The sequence below is a fragment of the Cryptomeria japonica genome, chromosome 6, assembly GCF_030272615.1.
Source record: "Cryptomeria japonica chromosome 6, Sugi_1.0, whole genome shotgun sequence".
Taxonomy (NCBI): domain Eukaryota; kingdom Viridiplantae; phylum Streptophyta; class Pinopsida; order Cupressales; family Cupressaceae; genus Cryptomeria; species Cryptomeria japonica.
Window position 1 is genome coordinate 201157134 of NC_081410.1, and position 16917 is coordinate 201174050.

General features: G+C 37.1%; 1 protein-coding gene across 3 annotated transcripts in view; it reads left to right on the forward strand.

Annotated features, from left to right (window-relative positions):
• Nucleotides 1–16917, forward strand: part of LOC131042329 (uncharacterized) — a 244112-nt gene that overhangs the window by 87434 nt on the left and 139761 nt on the right. For all 3 annotated transcript variants that reach the window (XM_057975679.2, XM_057975678.2, XM_057975680.2), the window contains one exon: nt 4808–4889. In XM_057975679.2, the coding sequence (XP_057831662.1) occupies nt 4808–4889 (82 nt within the window). The remainder of the gene's footprint in view (nt 1–4807; nt 4890–16917) is intronic.

The following is a 16917-nucleotide window of genomic DNA, read 5'->3' on the forward strand; positions in this document are numbered from 1 at the left end:
CTAGCTAGGACAATCTTGGGTGTACTTTGTATCTTAGCTGGACACATTCTGTGGGACCCTTATCTAATACCTATAGTGTACCAGACCATGTTCTTCCTTTAGTGATTACCATGCCTTCAAAGCCTCTCATAAATGATTTATATAATATTTCAAAGAGTGGTGTTTCAAATCATCACACCTTTTCACAGGTCAATGAATTTAGTTAATGCTTTTGATTTGCTTATCCCTTGGGTCTATTCATTCCTGATAATCAATTGTTTCAAAAACCTTTTCTAGAGGAGCCTCATTTAAATCATACATAATTTCCTTCTAACCTCAGTCTAAACTTACGGTTTATTATGCATGACTCATGTTTTTATCTCCCTTTTAACCAAAGGGTCATCTACATGGAAAAATAGCATTCTTTTCATCTTGAGGAAAAAGTCCCGTAACAGATTCCAACTTGAAAACTGTGGTCTGCTCAAATTAGAAGTATTACCAAAAGGAGGTTTTCATGGATAGAATGGGCTGCAAAAGGACCTTTAAACTTATCAGTTTTCAGTTACCACTATGCCAAAATGCAGAATTAATCACAGCTTGTAGAACTGGGATGAATTTGAGTTTAAAGGGCAGTGTCTGGATATACTCAAGGAGCATATCCAAGATTGAGTAAGCTGAAATTTGAAGACATACAGAAAATTTCAGTACGGAAAGGCTTGAGTTTTTGGGTCTGATACCAGCTAATATGATTCTATATCTGATCGTCTATTCAGACAAGTTAAGCCTATTCATAGGCTAAAAATATGGCAATGACATTCAAGTTTCCTGGCAATTGGCCTTTATTTAATTTATTCTTATCTTTCTAGTTGTTCCAGCTGTCCAATAATTTTAATTCATTTTTATTAACTCTTTCAACCTGTTTGAGCTGTTTGTGTACTTCTAATTATCTACTGTCCAATGCATTTTTAATTACTCATATCTACCCCCTTGTACATGGATATGAGTTATGAACTTATAAATAACTATAGTTAAATTTACTACCAGATATACCCATCACCATCATTATCTATACAAGGTTTTGGGCTTGTAGAAGGTCCATCAAGTGACACTGTGTAGTGCAAGGTGAAATTCCACATAAGATTAGGAATTAGAATGATGAAGTGATGTGTGACCTAGATGGCAGTGGAAACTTGTGGTGTGTGTTGATGTGGCTAAAATCGCGGAACTACGACTCTCTCCGATCAACGCATAATAGAATGCTAAGTATCCTATCCTCTCTTGAGATGAGGAAATCCCTAATGCTGATTCAATTAATCAATGGGGATGACCTCAAGGTTTCGATTGTTAGGTCTTGATTTTGGGATAACTCAGTGATCAACGTGTTTTGTTGGGAGCATAAGGGGGACTTACGTTTTGCAACAAGCTGGTTTGTATCTGATTCTCGGACTGGGAAATAAAAGCAAAAGAGGAGGGTTCAGGAAGCCTAAGGACAAGGATGATAACAGTTGATGCAGCGGGTAGATAGATTTCGATAAACCAGTTCTTGTTTCGCCAGAGACACCCTCACAACTAGACAAAAACGGTGCAAGCTCCAAGGGATGAAGGATTTTCAGACCGGAGACACTCGTTTTAGGCACCCAATTCTGGCGCAGCTTGAGACGAACAACTACAATTGAACTAAGCATAGTTTGGGTTTAGACTAACCATTCACGGTGACCTACAATCAACAGACTCCCAATGGTATGAACCAGAAATGCATCAAATACCCCTCCACACTTCACCATTAAAATCCATGCACTCTAAAATTAACTAGTTGAAAGAAAACATGCAAACAGAATGAAAACAACATGATAAACACCGAATCAATGTCTATATATTGATTTCAGCTGCCTATTACAACAATTTCTGTTGCATCTCTATGCTATTACTAAAATTTACCTTCTAACTTCTATAATCTAACTACAAAATTCTAACCATCTAACCCTTTACAAAAGAAAGGCCTCTACATTTTATAGATTTTACATGTTGAACCGGTGGCCATCATTGATTGCATCCAAGGGCTGCAACCTACCTCCCAGAAGCTGGCAGCTTTAACCCATGCCCACTCAATTCTTAGTTATCTACCCAACCACCTTCTCAACTACCTATCATTGTTTGGCTTGAATTTGGATCTATCCGGTAGTTGAACATAACTGACCTGTGTCCCCTCTGTTATAAAATATCTTGAGCGGGACCCATAGGCAATTTTACATTAAAACAATTTCAGTTTTAAAACTGAATTTCTGGAATTAATCCAACTGTGCATTTCTTGAGAATGCATAATTCGGGTAGCATTCTATGTTCTTTGTCTTTGGTCTCGGTGGTAGACTTCAACTTGTCGTCTAGCGGGTTCAGCGACTTGCTTCCCAATGCTTCATCGCTTTGATCTTGTGCTACATCTTTGCTCCTGGCTTTGATCGTGATCCTTCTTCGATTTGTGTTTCAGGCTTTCTCTTGGTTCTTCTCGACGATGCCTTCGACCTGCAAACAATCAATTTCACTTTAATAAATCAATTTGAAAAATTAATTAAATTAATTTAACAAACATTAAATTTTTTTATGTTTGGTTTCGTCCTGTGGGTTTCGGGCTTGAGAAGCTCTTTGTGAGATGTATCTTTTTGGCAAATTTAATCAAATTGCACGACTTAGGCGTTGTTGTGACCTTTTCTCTTTCCTAAGTTTTTCGGCCTAAATGAAGTGTTTGGGCAACTTTGAGTGATGCCGTGATGCCATCTTCGGCCTATTGACTCATTTTTGTGAGAGTTTTAACGGTTTTCGGGTTAGGAATTCGCATTTGTGTAGAATGCGCGATTTTTTTTTAATACCCCCCCCTATTATAAAATTCGGGCTATTAGACTATTTGGTGGGCCCTGATGTATTTCGGCTCACAAAGCTCTATTGTGAACTTGAACTGACACTTCCGCCTGGGAGGCCGATTTTGAAATTATCTCCTTATCATTTTGAGCCAGTAGGCCGAATTGTGAACTTGGAATTTTCGGGTCTGAAGAAGATTTTGAGAGTTTTAAGTCCTTTTCACATTTTCGGCTTATGAGCCGATTTTGCCTTTAAGCGAAATTTTGGGTTTAGCGTTTCATTTGCAAACTCGATTTTCTTCTTGATTTTCGGCTTAGTGAACTAGGCAATTTGCGAATTTCGATCTGGCTATAGGTTTTCGGCCTAAAGGAAGACTTTGTGAGGTTATGTTTTTCGGCTTTGATGGCTTCTTTTTACCTTTGTCAGCCCAAATGGAAATTGCGCACGAAATCTGGATCTTTAGTTTCTTCGGTATGTTTACCTATTTAGCGCGATTATATTTATATTTCTCAATTTCGGCCAAGAAGCCGATTTTGCAAATTTACTTGATGTCGAATTTGACTGATTGCTTCCTTGTTTGCCCTTTTCGGCTTGGAGCACGATTTTGAGAACTTTAAACTCTTTGAAGTTTCCTGCGTGGATGAGTGTTATCGCGCGATTTTCGGCCTAAATCATCATTTTATTTCATTTCTGGCTAAAAAGCCACTTTTGCGAACTTGTGAACTCCTTAGCCTTTCGGGTCAAATGATTACATTTCACGATTTGTTAGCCGTCTATTATCTTTTCGGCTTGTCTGCTTATTTATCGCGAAATACGGTTTCATTAATCTTTTCGGCATTTTGGATGATTCGCGAGGTCTGCTACTTGTCTTATTTTGGGCAAATGATTTTCGGGCAAAGAAGACAGACTGCGCAATTTTGACTTCCGAAGATTTTTGGGAGATTGAGGCGAACTTAACCCTTTGGTTTTCGGCTTAAAATGGGAATGGCGCGATTATATTCACTCCCAAGTTTTCGGCTTACTGAGACCCTTTGCGAGATTGTGAAGCTTTTATCATTTTTGGCCTCAATGACCATTTCGCGAAATTGTTCTTTTCTTCCAATTTCGGTCTGGAAGAGGTGTTTGCAAACTTGATTTTCTCCTTTCTGCAATTTGAACGCCTAACTCACAAAAACTCGGGCATTCTAATTAGAATGTGAGATTAACTCCAAACTCGGGGCTTCTCCTCTCCTATTGGGCAGGCAGACACAAAAACAATGGGGGTCCCCGAAGCAGGGGTGTGTGTGAGAGCACAACAGTGTGCTGCTTGGAAGGCAAGGGCAGAATGACCAAAAAACCATACGTGATGAATGGAAGAACTCATCCACATTCACAACTAGGTGACATAAACAAGGGGACCATTATTGTACCTTCCTGTAAAGGAGAGCTATCTTGTAGACATTACTCTTACAAACTCAAACTAGTTTACAAACCAAAACTTTTCTTACGATTTCCAAAGGAAAGTAGAAGAACATCAACAGATATAAGTACCATTACTTCCCTCTCTAATTCTATATATGGAGGAGAAAACATATCACTGGTTCATCCCATACTTAAAGCACATAAACATGCGTTTTAGGAATCATGGAGAATATCTTTCCATGTAAACTATGTTTTTTTGGATAATATTTGAAAATTATTGTTATAGATTATATTTTGACTCTGGTATTAGTGTGCCTTCATTGTGAACTAACAAGGACTAATTAAAGCTGAATTGATAGCTAGAATTTGGTATCTTTTGTTCCCATTGCAATTTAATTGATACATTCAGTGGTCGCTTTAGGGGTTATGATGATAAAACTTGTGCATATAGGATTTGTTGAATGCACAATAGCTGATCAACGAAATGTTTTTGTCTTAATTTTCACATCATATTAATGCTTGATGTTAATGTTCTTTGTTATCACACATTTATAGTTGACATGTCCAATGGCAGGTTGCAGAGATTGCTGCCTCTTAAAAGAGTCTTGACTGAAGTGGAGCATGATATCTCAGACACTCATGAAGCTCTAGAACAGGCATGCATCTTGATAACATCTTTTAAAGTTAGGATTTATTTATTTATTTTTGATTGAATTACAGTGTAAGATTGATTTATTACTGATGAGGGATACTGGTTAGCTGTTCTGAAAGGTGGACTAGTCAGCTGCCAATAATTTAAAAGCTGCTTTCTATGGGAAAAATTTGGAATCTCCATGAACATGATTGGGCATTTAATTGATTTCTGTTGGTATGTCCCACAATGATTTACCTATGATTAGCTTCAACATCTCAATGTCTGCAGTGAATCTTATACACTGTGCCTGTCTATGCAGTTATTTTTTAAGTACATAAAATATTGTAGGTATCTGATTTCTTCAGTTTTATGATTTGTCAATCTGGCTGTCAATTCAGATTTGAAGTCAGTAGCTGGAATCTTGCATATCCCTTTCTTTCCTATGCTTAATGTAATAACAATAGTAGATGGGTCTTTAGGTCAAAATTTTTTCTCAAGAGATGCAATGATGGTTTTGGTCTTGTATCTGAATGTTCTAAAGCTATTATGAAAATCTTCATTCTTGACATCTATATGTGTAATTTATTTGCAGTGTTAAAGTGAGCGAGGGGAGGATGAAAAGGCAATGTCCTATAATATTTTCCTCCAACCTTGCACAATTGGCAATGCAACACAAATGATATTTTAAACAATAATAAAAAATGAACAAATTAATGTTATCAATCATTTGATCTATAAGTTCTCCTATTGATGGTATAAAATCTAGTAAGCCTAGTAGGGCCCACACCATTTTGGGACACCCCAGAAAGAGACAAAATAAGACTGAATTCTAATGGAGCATGGAAATTAACTTGAATAAATGTGGGTCCAATGGCCTATTCAGTGTTTACAGAATAAGTCTTATTTTCAGCTTATTCGTTTTGGACTTAGATGGTCACTAACATTCACATCATTTTGGGACACCCCAGAAACTTAGAAAGAGACAATATAAAACTGAACTCTGATGGATGATGAAATGCTAACTTGAATAAATGTGGGTTGGATGGCCTATTCAATGTTTACAGAAGAAATCTTCTTTTCAGCTTATTTGGTTTTGGACCTCGATGGGCACTAACAATCAATTAGTGGCTCTTGGTTTTGTCTCAGGGATTATGGTGGCTCTCCATGTAGACTTGAATCCTTGATTATTGAACATCATTCACAACCATTTGTTAGAGCTATGAAAAGTATCTCCAATTATAATTTGAGACTACAAGTTCCTGAAGGAACTTACATCAAGCATTACTTTTTGGACGCTGAAAAAAATTGGATACTTTTTTAGAATGGAAGGGGCTTTTAAGATTTTATTTATAATGATGGACCACATTAGTATGTTGGCATTAATGGGAATGGGTTAGGTGCTTTGGAAAAACCTTTCCAGCTCTTAGAATTAAGACAAGATCCTTTGCCTTATTTTTCTTGATGATAGAATGTGATATAAGAGGTGGAAGGGATTGTTTCAAGAGAGCTGGCAGCCTAAGTTGTGATAAGAGTTACATTTTCTGTGGATGGCATCATTCATCAAAAAAATGAAGGTCCCCAAGGATGAAACGGTGGAAGTTATGAAAGACATTTTGGGCCATGGAAATCTCATCACATCGTAGGTGTTGAAAGGAACATTGACTCTCAATGTGGGGACATAGAAGTAAACTTGTAGAGCAAAGTGATAGATGAAATGATGGAAGATTGCATTTTGTTTGTATTTTTGAAGAAGGTTAGTATGCATGCTCAAGTTTGGTTAGGAAAAAATTTAGAACAAGTTTGTCAACTAATAAAATATGAGAAAAAAATCACGATTAAATCTGATGAATGTAAATTATAGTTTTTATATTATTTGAAATATAATATACTAATATAAGACATTATTATTATTAATTATTTTTTTTAATATTTAAATATTATATTAGATTAAAAATGTTAAAACTTGTTTTTATCAAGGGATAGATTAGGGATCGATGAGGAGAGTGTTGATGCAATTTTGGGCATGATTTTTTGTGAAGGATCAAGCGATTTTCTTTTTAGCTCATCAAATTAAAATCCTACACTAGCATGTTTTGGGATTTGGGTGTCTCAACCTTAGAGTCCTAATGAATGATTAATTTATTTGATGCATATATTAATTATACTGTAAGTTGCTAACTTCCTTTTGTCATATCACTGTGTGAGACCTCTTGCTGAGGTAACATCCTACATGGAGGCTGATGACTATAACAAAGTTCCTATTTTCTACCCATATTTAAGGTGGCAATTGTCATATGTTGCTATGTTGGGAGTATAACAGTTTTCTATCATGACTGACAATAACTAGTCCATTGTAAGAGTTAGGAGTTGATTTCAGCAATTGTCATTTATTTTAGAGTTCATATTTGACAAGTGGCTATGCGGAAAGGGAAATGCCTATTCTTAGTTTTAGCAGTTGCTATGTAGAAGTTGCCTTGCATGTCCAAGTTGACTGTTGATGAAGAGGCATGTGTTAGTTTTGAAAATTGCTATGGACGATGTGTCTTGTTTATGACAACTTGTTGTTTTCGACTCCACTTTACTACCTAGGTGTTGGAGATGGTTTTGCATACCGTGGGCCCCTACTCTTCATATGTAAGCTCTATAAATACTTGGCGCCTTAGAGTATCTTGTACGGCAGGTTGATGTTTTTTTGGGATGTCATTTTGTTGCCGAAATTGCTCCAGAATTCTCTGTTGTTGTGATTACTCCTGTAGAGCATTGGCTCTGTGCCCTATATTGTAACACTTGTTGTTGGCAATACAATTGAGTTCTGTGTTTTGGAGTGTGGGTTTTTTTCCCATAAATGTTTTCCCTCATAAATTTGGTGTTATGGTTTGCATTGTCTTATTCTATAATTTAAGTTTAATGTGCATCTAAACTATATCTGTATAAGGGTTTGTAAGAACATTTTTCATTCACCCTCTTGATTTGATTAGAGTTGGAAGCGTTATTCCACACCCCAACTTCCTTTTAGAGTGGGTACGTGCGATAACTTCTACGCTGATAGGGCAAATGTTTTTTTAAGTGGGTGGGATATGTTCATACCCCCAAAAAATAAAAAGTTATATAATATAATTTTTAAATTGTATAATATAATTATAAATAAATAATATTAATATGCTCTAATGTTAATTAATTAATATTTATTTATTTTATGAAATAATGCATACAACTAAACAATGATTGTATATTTAAATGTATATTAATGATAATATTAATATTATGTAATGTCCTCATTTTTAGCAATATTGTTTCAAGAGCTTTTGGCCAATTTTTGAGTTTTCTCATAAGCTTCTAGGTGTGTTGGGGAGAATTCCAAATTTCTTGGAGGATGCAGGTTCAGTATTTCAGGATTCCTATTTTTGGAATGAACCTAGTTGGTAGTATGGATGACTATGACACTTTCAGAAGTGTTTTCAGACTCTTGGGGGTGTTCTCCAAACTTCTCGTAGAGCACGTCTATTTTGAGTAAGTCACCTTGGCTCTGATTATCATCCTACATCTTCAGTATTATTTAAATGTTGTCAGAGTTTGATTCCGATTCAGTTTCATTTTTTTTGCAATTTAGGTGAGTTATTGAATAATTAATTAATATTTCACTAATGTTGTCTAATGTTGAGAAATAAGAAATTGTCAACTTAGTGTTATAGCTTGTTGGAAAGTTAATAAAGTGATTTAAAAGTTGGATGTTTGGTTAAGGGGGCCTTTGCACATGAAATGTTATTATTATTTCAAAAAGGTCGTTTTTAACGTAAAGGAACTACTTTAATTTGTAAATTGCAATTTCCCTTCTACAAAGCTATAAAAGGAGGTGTTGGGTGTCATTTGTGCATATGTTGAGATTTGATACTATTATAGTGCCAAATTGAACTTTTGTTCTTCCACAATGTTCTAAGGACGAAAACCCTCTTTAGATTTTTGGTTTTGGATTTGAAAGATAATCTGTAGCTGGATTTGTGTGGTTTCATCTAAAGGCCACCATTGTGCTGAGATTAGAGTTCCAGTTTGCAGGATTGAAGATCTTTGAAGTTTTTTGATATTGCAGATTTATCATGGTTTTGTAAAGGCATTGTTGAAGTTATTGCAGAGATGATTCAGATCTTTTGAAGGCGACTGGAAAGCTTTGTTGGCCATACCATGTCCTCTTGCTGGGCCATACCATTCAAGGCAGTTCTACAAAGTTTGCAAGAGTATGTTGGTAGTTGGTTTGATACACTGTGCCTTCCAAATTGGTTAGAAGGGGATTGCATACTTGACTGCCCCTTTATGAACTGATTTCTTGTAGGATCGATAGAGTTTTGGAAGGGTTTGTTGCTGGTTTATATTTCTTGGTACAGGCCATACCATTTCTTGGTATACGTGTGTGAGCTAGTGATGGTTAGCGTCTATCAAATCTTGCTTGAACCTATTTGGGTGTTGGCATTTGGGCTTGGCAAAGCTGTTTGTAGACCTTTGTAGATGCTCTTTTCTGTTTTGGGCATGATTTGGGAGTGATTTCTACAGTTGGGCATAGTATAACAGTTCTGCAATGTTCATACCAGACTTGCATGGTTCATTTCTTGGTATTGTGATGTTGTTGGGTCAAGTCATGGCGTTTGGAGCTACTAAATATAGTCCATATTAATTATTGGTGAATTGGGTACACATTGATTGGGATTTCTGAGTTATTAACCTGCTGATTAGATTGCCAGTGTAATATCTGGGCATTATCAGACGTGTTCAACCCTCATGTAAGAGAGAAAACAAGTGCTGCAGAACTGCAACAGCTCCTGTATGCATTATCCAAGGTAGTCTCTATGTTGGGCATTTAATTGTGCTGATTATCTCTGTGTTTTGGCAACCATTATAGTGCTGTACCCTGTTGTACCAGTGGTGGATAGACTTGTACAGGTCTGATTTCTATTATCAAACTATGATAGGTTTCCTTTCCAGCTGTTCAAGTAAATTTTTGTGGTGTTTGGAGGTGTCTTACCACCTATAATATTGTGTGGAGATTGCAGAATGATTGGCTAATGAATTTGGATGCTATCCACTCTGCCCAGAACTGTTTGTCAATAAACACAACACAAGCTCTAGAAGTTCATTGGGTGCCCTAGCTGAATCCGTAGGTGATTTGAACCAGGATCTGTTTTTTGGGAAATTTCTTATGCAAATCAGGCTGTATACGTGTAAAAACCCTTACTGATTCCTTGGTGCTCATACAATGTGTTGTTAATTTGCAAGAATCAGGAATAATGCATAAATGTTTGAATAATTTACCATGCATATATTTTTGCAATATTGATAGTAATCACATTGACTATTCTAGCTATGAAGTATTACCATTCAAGTTAAACAATTTGAACTACAAATTTCTGAGTTCATTGTATATCGAATGGCAGAGATTTTCTATACAAAATCAAGGTTAAAACATCAATTCTGACCTTATGGAATTGCTTGTCGAAAACATGTTACATTAGGTGGCTGGCACCATACTTGTGACAGTGATTTGCAAACTGTTTTAGAGCTGTGTTATGCTTTCCCTTCATATTAATGGCTTTTCAGGACCTGCGTCTGCCCTTACTCTTTCCCATGATCCTCCTTATGCCTCCATACATATGGCACAACTCCCATATTGTCAGCAGCAAGGACAGCAACTAGTGTTTGGGCCTTGGAAAGCCCTCACAACTGGGATGCCTCTAGTCTGAGCAATAACAAGACCCCTCTTCTATCTTCACATCCTATTGAGAATTCCAAGTCCTTTTAAAAATTCAGACGCCTCTTCTATCTTTCCACATCCCCTAGAGAATTCCAACTCCTTTCAAAAACTGAGACATCTCTTTAGAATGCATCACCTAACCTTCTTTCCCCTCCTACACAGAAAATTACTTACAATAGGGCGTTTAACAATCAGTAGCTAGCTTCCCTGTTGATGGCAACTCGGAAACTTAAATATTCAATAATTTATTGTTGTAGCCAGTGTACGGTGCCTTATTATGCTTTGGCAATAGTGATTATCTGACTGTATTAATTGTTGCCAGCTTTGAGTAGTTAAAGCGCCAGTTGGTTGATGATTGTGTTCCTCCTGGCAATCATTAGGTCTTTTACATAGATTGTGTATCATAAAGGAAAGCAGTATGATCTAGTTGGATTGACTTTGATTCTTGGTTGTGTTTATGTGTTTTCTATGACACCTTGAACATAGAATAAAATACTAAGTATTTTATCCTCTCTTGAACAAGGAAACCTTATATGCTAATTATTGTGATCAAGTAAGGCAACCCCAAGGTTTCTTTAGTCAGGTCTGGACATGCAATTTGGATAGACTCGGTGAATATATTGTGATTGCTGTTCACATAAGGGACTTATGCTTCTGAATTGTAGCTGAAACTTGCAAACAAAACTCTCTCAAACAAAGAAAGATCAAAAAGGGAAAGGGTTTAGAGAATCTATGCTAATCCTAAGGACAATGGTAACAATGGATGATGCTTAGATAGACGAACTCCTTATAGAACTAGTTTCTACTTGACCAAAGATAGCTCACAACGCTATAAAAAGAGTGCAATCTCCTAAGGTAGCGGAAGATTTTCATATTGCAAACGTTCATTTAAATACCCAATATTGGCGCAATTAAAATTAAACATTCACAATTGAACTATTGCCAAAATAAGGTTCGGGCTAACCATGCAAAGGAACTTGCAATCAACAAATCACGAATAGTATGAATTGAGGAACTCATCAAATATCTTCACATGTATCCACCATAATCAATGAACTTTAATTAACTTTGAGAAGTAACAAGAAACCATGCAAAATGTAGAAACACAACACAAAGATCCAGCATAGCTTCGTCTTGGCAACAATTCCTTCTCCTCCTCCTTCTCTAAGACTAACTGCTAACTATCCACTATTACTCTTGATCTATTAACTATTAACCTTCACAAATGAGAAGGCAAAGCCTTTTATAGACATCTCAATTACAATTCAAGGGCCAGCATTGATTTGGAATCAATGGCCACAATTTGAAAAATAAAACGTTAGTTGCAACTAACACCTTACATTTAATACTTGACCAATGAGATCATTACAACTTTTTGGACACATATCCTTCCCTTAAATTTGGAGCAATGAGAAATTAGGTTAGATACATTGCACAATATTTGATGTAGTGCCACATGTATTGTTGTCCTCCTCGTAGGATGAGTTAGGTTCATTGAACTTGGACGCCTTGACCTAACATCACTGGATTGGTTGATGATGATTGTGCACCACCTCGACATAGATATCTCTTGATACTCAACATCATCACCTTGCTTGACTGATTGTGATGGTTCATATTACCAAATTGCATCATCTTGATGATCAAGTTTCTAACTCTGCTTAACTCTTTTGAAACTATCTTTCTTTTCTTGATCACATTTCACTTTCAATCTTGACATTCATGAATTCACCTTCTTGTGATGCGTTTCCGCTTTTAACCTTGGAATCTTTCACCTTGAATGTTCTTGACCTTGATTCTTTGATTCCCTTGCACTAGTGGGATATCTTTCTCCTTCATTTGTTTTCTTGCCTCGTTCTTCATCTTTCCACAAGCTACCTCTTGTTGCAGTTGTTGTCTTCATGTTGCAATGTTGATCTTCTTTTCATCAATCTTACTTGAACTTGATTACTTCCACGTCGATGTTGTAAAGTCTTTCACATTGTAGATTAATCCTCTTCGTTGGTCCTTTTCACATTGTGAAATCCTTGATGTTTAGCCTTCATGTCTCCTTGAATGTTCATCCTTCGCATTGTACATCATTAAAGTTCCTAGCTATGATTCCTGGAAAGATCAAACACCACAAATCTCTAATTTTTTAAATATAAACATATGTTAATCTTCAAATAAAATGCAAATGAATTAAAAATAAACATTGAAAAATGTGAAACTTGCACTTTCTCTTGCACACTAGGGCAGGATTAGGATTTGGCTCGAGAATCCATGACCACCAAGGAATTCCTACTTGAAATTGACTCACTTTCTTTACTTGTTTTCTTGTATGATTTGATGAATTCTCCTTGATTTGATCTCCTTGAAGGATTTTCACTTGATGTTGCTCTTGATTAGTTCCTTCCTCTACTTGGAAACCTGATTTCTCGTCACAAACTCGTTTGCTTCCTTGTGATTTATTTGAGAGGAAAGAATTGTTTTTGAATTGTGAAATAACTTTCACACTTACTCCTCTTTATCGTATTCCTCAAACACATCTTGTAGGTCAGCCAAGGTTTTTTTTAATTTGTTTTTCCATTTAAATCTCATTTCCTTAAACAAATTCAATTTTACTGCATATCCTTCAAGGGGGGTGACTTGATATTGCATTTAAAGACAATGCTATTGCACCCTTTTATGGTGGATTTAATGAGCATGCTTACAATCTTGCATCGTCTTGCATTGTCTTGGAGATCTTGAGATGGGCACAAATTCATATTGGTCAAGGAATTTGGGGCACAAATGCATGTAGGAGGAGGAATGTTGAGCGCATTTGCCAACAACACAATGAATTGTTGAGCATGTTTGAGGTCCTCTTAAGGACAAGAAAGGGCAAAATTTCATGTTTCTTAAGGACAAAAGCAAGGCACATTTCAGTGATGTGGAGGGAACAAGTGTTGAGTGGGTTTTAGGGGTTGCCATGGACAAGGATTGAGTGCACTTTCATGGTGATGAAGGAAGGAAATGATGGGCATGAATGCACCTCCTACATGGAATAGCGTCCTATGCTTTTCCTTAGCTGATTTGCCTTTCATTACCTTAGGTGCAACATGTGAATTAATAAGCATGTTTAAACTCTAGTGTGTTCCCACAACCTTTATGGAATGATGAGTATGTTTGAGCATATTTTTATATCGCACAAGGAGTTCCCTCTTGGAGGTAAGTGTATTTCCATTGTTGCCAAGGAAATTTGCAAAACGAGGGCGCACTTTCTACATATCCTTGCAATAAAGTTGTTTGCTTGGAGCGCATTGGCACAAATTCACTGTGGTAAGGAAATTTAATTGAAGGGTGAGCACAATTTCTAGTTTGCTTGGAAATATTACTTATTGTTGAGCGCATTCACCTTTTGTCCATGGAATTTGGAGTGCACCTTCAAAAGGATCATGGAATATTGTATCTTGATGGGCGCAATTTCACCCTAGAAGTGGAATTCTTCTTGCCTTGGAATTTCCTTGAAATTTGATCTTTTTTTTTTTTTCAAAACTATGTCTGGTAACTTTTTAATGTGACCGGTGACGCTGGCATGACATGCTCTCCGGCTCTACGTGAAATGCTTTTGACTCGGAGCTATGAACCGGTGAGGCCACAAACGGGGGACCTTATCCCCACACTTAACTTGTTCAAACCCGCGAGCTCAACGACCCAGTGAAGGCACAAGGCCTTGCGAGCTCAGTGGCCCAATAGAGATTTGAACCTTGGTGGCTGCTTCACCAACAAAGTGTTTTAACTGCGACACTACATTTGAGAAGACTGAAAAATTTCACCCTTTCAACTTGGGAATTTTTCTTAATTTTTTCTTTCCTATCAAGGTTTGAAGATCCTACCTGTTGTGCCTTGCACACACTCCCCGTCGTCGACAGGGTCCCCCCTTTTTTGTTTTTTCCGTCTCGTCCTCGCTGAGGTCCTGAGTAGGAAGTTTTGGGTAAATTCGCAGAGAGATGATGCAACAGCCAAGAGTTTGAGTGTTGACAAAATGATCGAGCCTGAGTCCTAGATACTGGAGTAATTGCATCTTGAAAATGAGAAGCAAAATGTTGCAGTTAAATTAGATCGCCAATCTAACAAGAGGGTCTTGAAGTGATAAGAAAATTGGTTATTTGAATAAGAAAGGGGGCTGAGGTGAAATCCCGAAATGTTGTCAAGTCAAGATTGCTCATCAACGAGTTTAAAGCCCAAAAGCAAGAATTGCCTAAGGCAAATCAAAATACACCTTTTGACCGAATTGCAAAAGACTAAAGTGAGAGCCCAAAATTGGAAAATCGACTTCACAGGCCGAGTTGAGAAATGAAGTTTGCGAATAGGCCCCTTGGGCCGAAAACGTTCAAATTCGTAAACGTCGGCCCAAGAGGTCGAAATGGGAAAAAAGCCCACAAAACCGGCTTGTAAGCTGAAATTGAGGAAAGAAAACTAAAAGCTCGCATTTCCTTGCTGTAGGCCAAAAATGAGAACACCTCCCAATCGCGCAAAGTCATCGTATTTCATTAATCTCTAAAATCACGCAATCAGCTTGCATTTTTCCTCGAGCTCGAAATTTGGAGACTTAAGGCATCAAAGGGAGAATTCGTGCAAAGTCTTCTAATTTGCCGAAAATGATAGGCAACTTCAAAACTTCGCAGAATAAGCTCATAGGCCGAAACAAGGAAAGACGATTAATTTTGAAATCGTACAACACGACCAAAATGCCCGAAAACAAACTTAGAGTCTAGATTTCAAAGTTTGTGAAATATAGGCTTTTAGTTCGAAAACTCGAAGTTTTCCCAAACTCGCGAAATAATGATTTTAGCTGAAATTGGCACACACGTAAGAGGCTCTCAAAATGGCCTTTTAGCTCGAAAAGAAGAAAGGGAATTCAAGTTCACGAGGTTTTCCAAATTGCACAAGTTCATGAATAGCCCGCAAAAGACTTTAAGTCTAAAATCTCGCAAAAGAGGCCTCTAGGCCGAAAACTAAGCCATGAAGAAAATCGTGCATTTCAAGCTTTTTACCTAAAAACATAACAGAGTTTATAATCGAGCTAACAAGAAATTGATAAGCCGAAATCATCCAAGAAGTGAAAAGTTCGCAAAGTGTAGCTTTAAGCTGAAAATCCCTGAAAACTCCAAGTCACGTGAGAAAATCGCTAAAGAGAAGATAACCGTAGAGCTCGAAATTTCCTAAAACTTTCAAAATCTTCTTAGGACCCGAAAACGTTAATGAGGTAAAATCGTGCGAATAAGGAATTCAAGTTTGCAAAGTCTTCTTATTCTTCGAAAACTTCAGGAGTTCACGCAGTTGAAGGCAAAATCGCGAAATTTTGAAACTAAGTAAATTGATCAGATAGCCCGGAAATCTTTAGAAGTCTAATATCGCGCCATATAGCCTTCCAAGCCGGAAAGAGAGAAAGTTCCAAGTTCGCAAAACTTTTCATTTAGCCGAAAACCAAATGAATGATTCAAATCGCGCAATCGAGGTATTTGGCCCGAAAATGATCATAAGGTAAAATCGCGTGAACATGACTCATCAATTTGAAGCTCTCAAAATCGGTCTCAAGGCCGAAAATCTTCAGGAGCAAGAAAATCGGGCTCAAAAGACCAAAGTTATCATAAAAGGGCTCGATAAAACGTCAAAACCAAATTGTCAAAAGAAAAACCAAATTTGAAGGGACTAAAGGGGTATAAGAAAAAAAATGCGCGATTCGTCTTAGGAATCCGAAATTCAGAAAGGAGGCATTTGAAGCCCTAAGTCGCACATTCCTTTCTCAAGGTACGAAATAGAGAGCTAAGTTAAGATCCAAAATCGCATATTTTCTTCAAAAAAGCCCGAAGTTGCTAAACCGTGGTTCATACAGAGAGGAAAACTTTGAAAATCAAAGGATCAAAGCCGAATTTCGCCTTCCAAGGGCATCAGGGACAAGCTTTTCGATATTGCCACGTATGCCAATAGTTTCCCCAAAATAGGTTTTATTTGTGCAAGGTGGTTATTTTTTTTTTTTTAAAACTAAGGTTATTATGCTGCTACATTGTGTAAAATCTTGAGGATTAAACCAGAGCGAACACCAACTTAACCATCAAACTGTCAGAATTGGCCCAGTAGCCGAAAATCTTTAGACTTAGGCAAACTCAAAAAGTTCGGTCCACAATTGAAAACATAAGCGCATCTTTCAAAACCTCTGAATCACGCAAGCCAAAACGTTTGCAACTTTCCACCATCAGCAAAACATGGAGCAGCGATTTTTTGAAAATTCGCTCCACCAAACCGACCAATTTTCAACTTCAAACTGCATTCAATCCCCAACAAT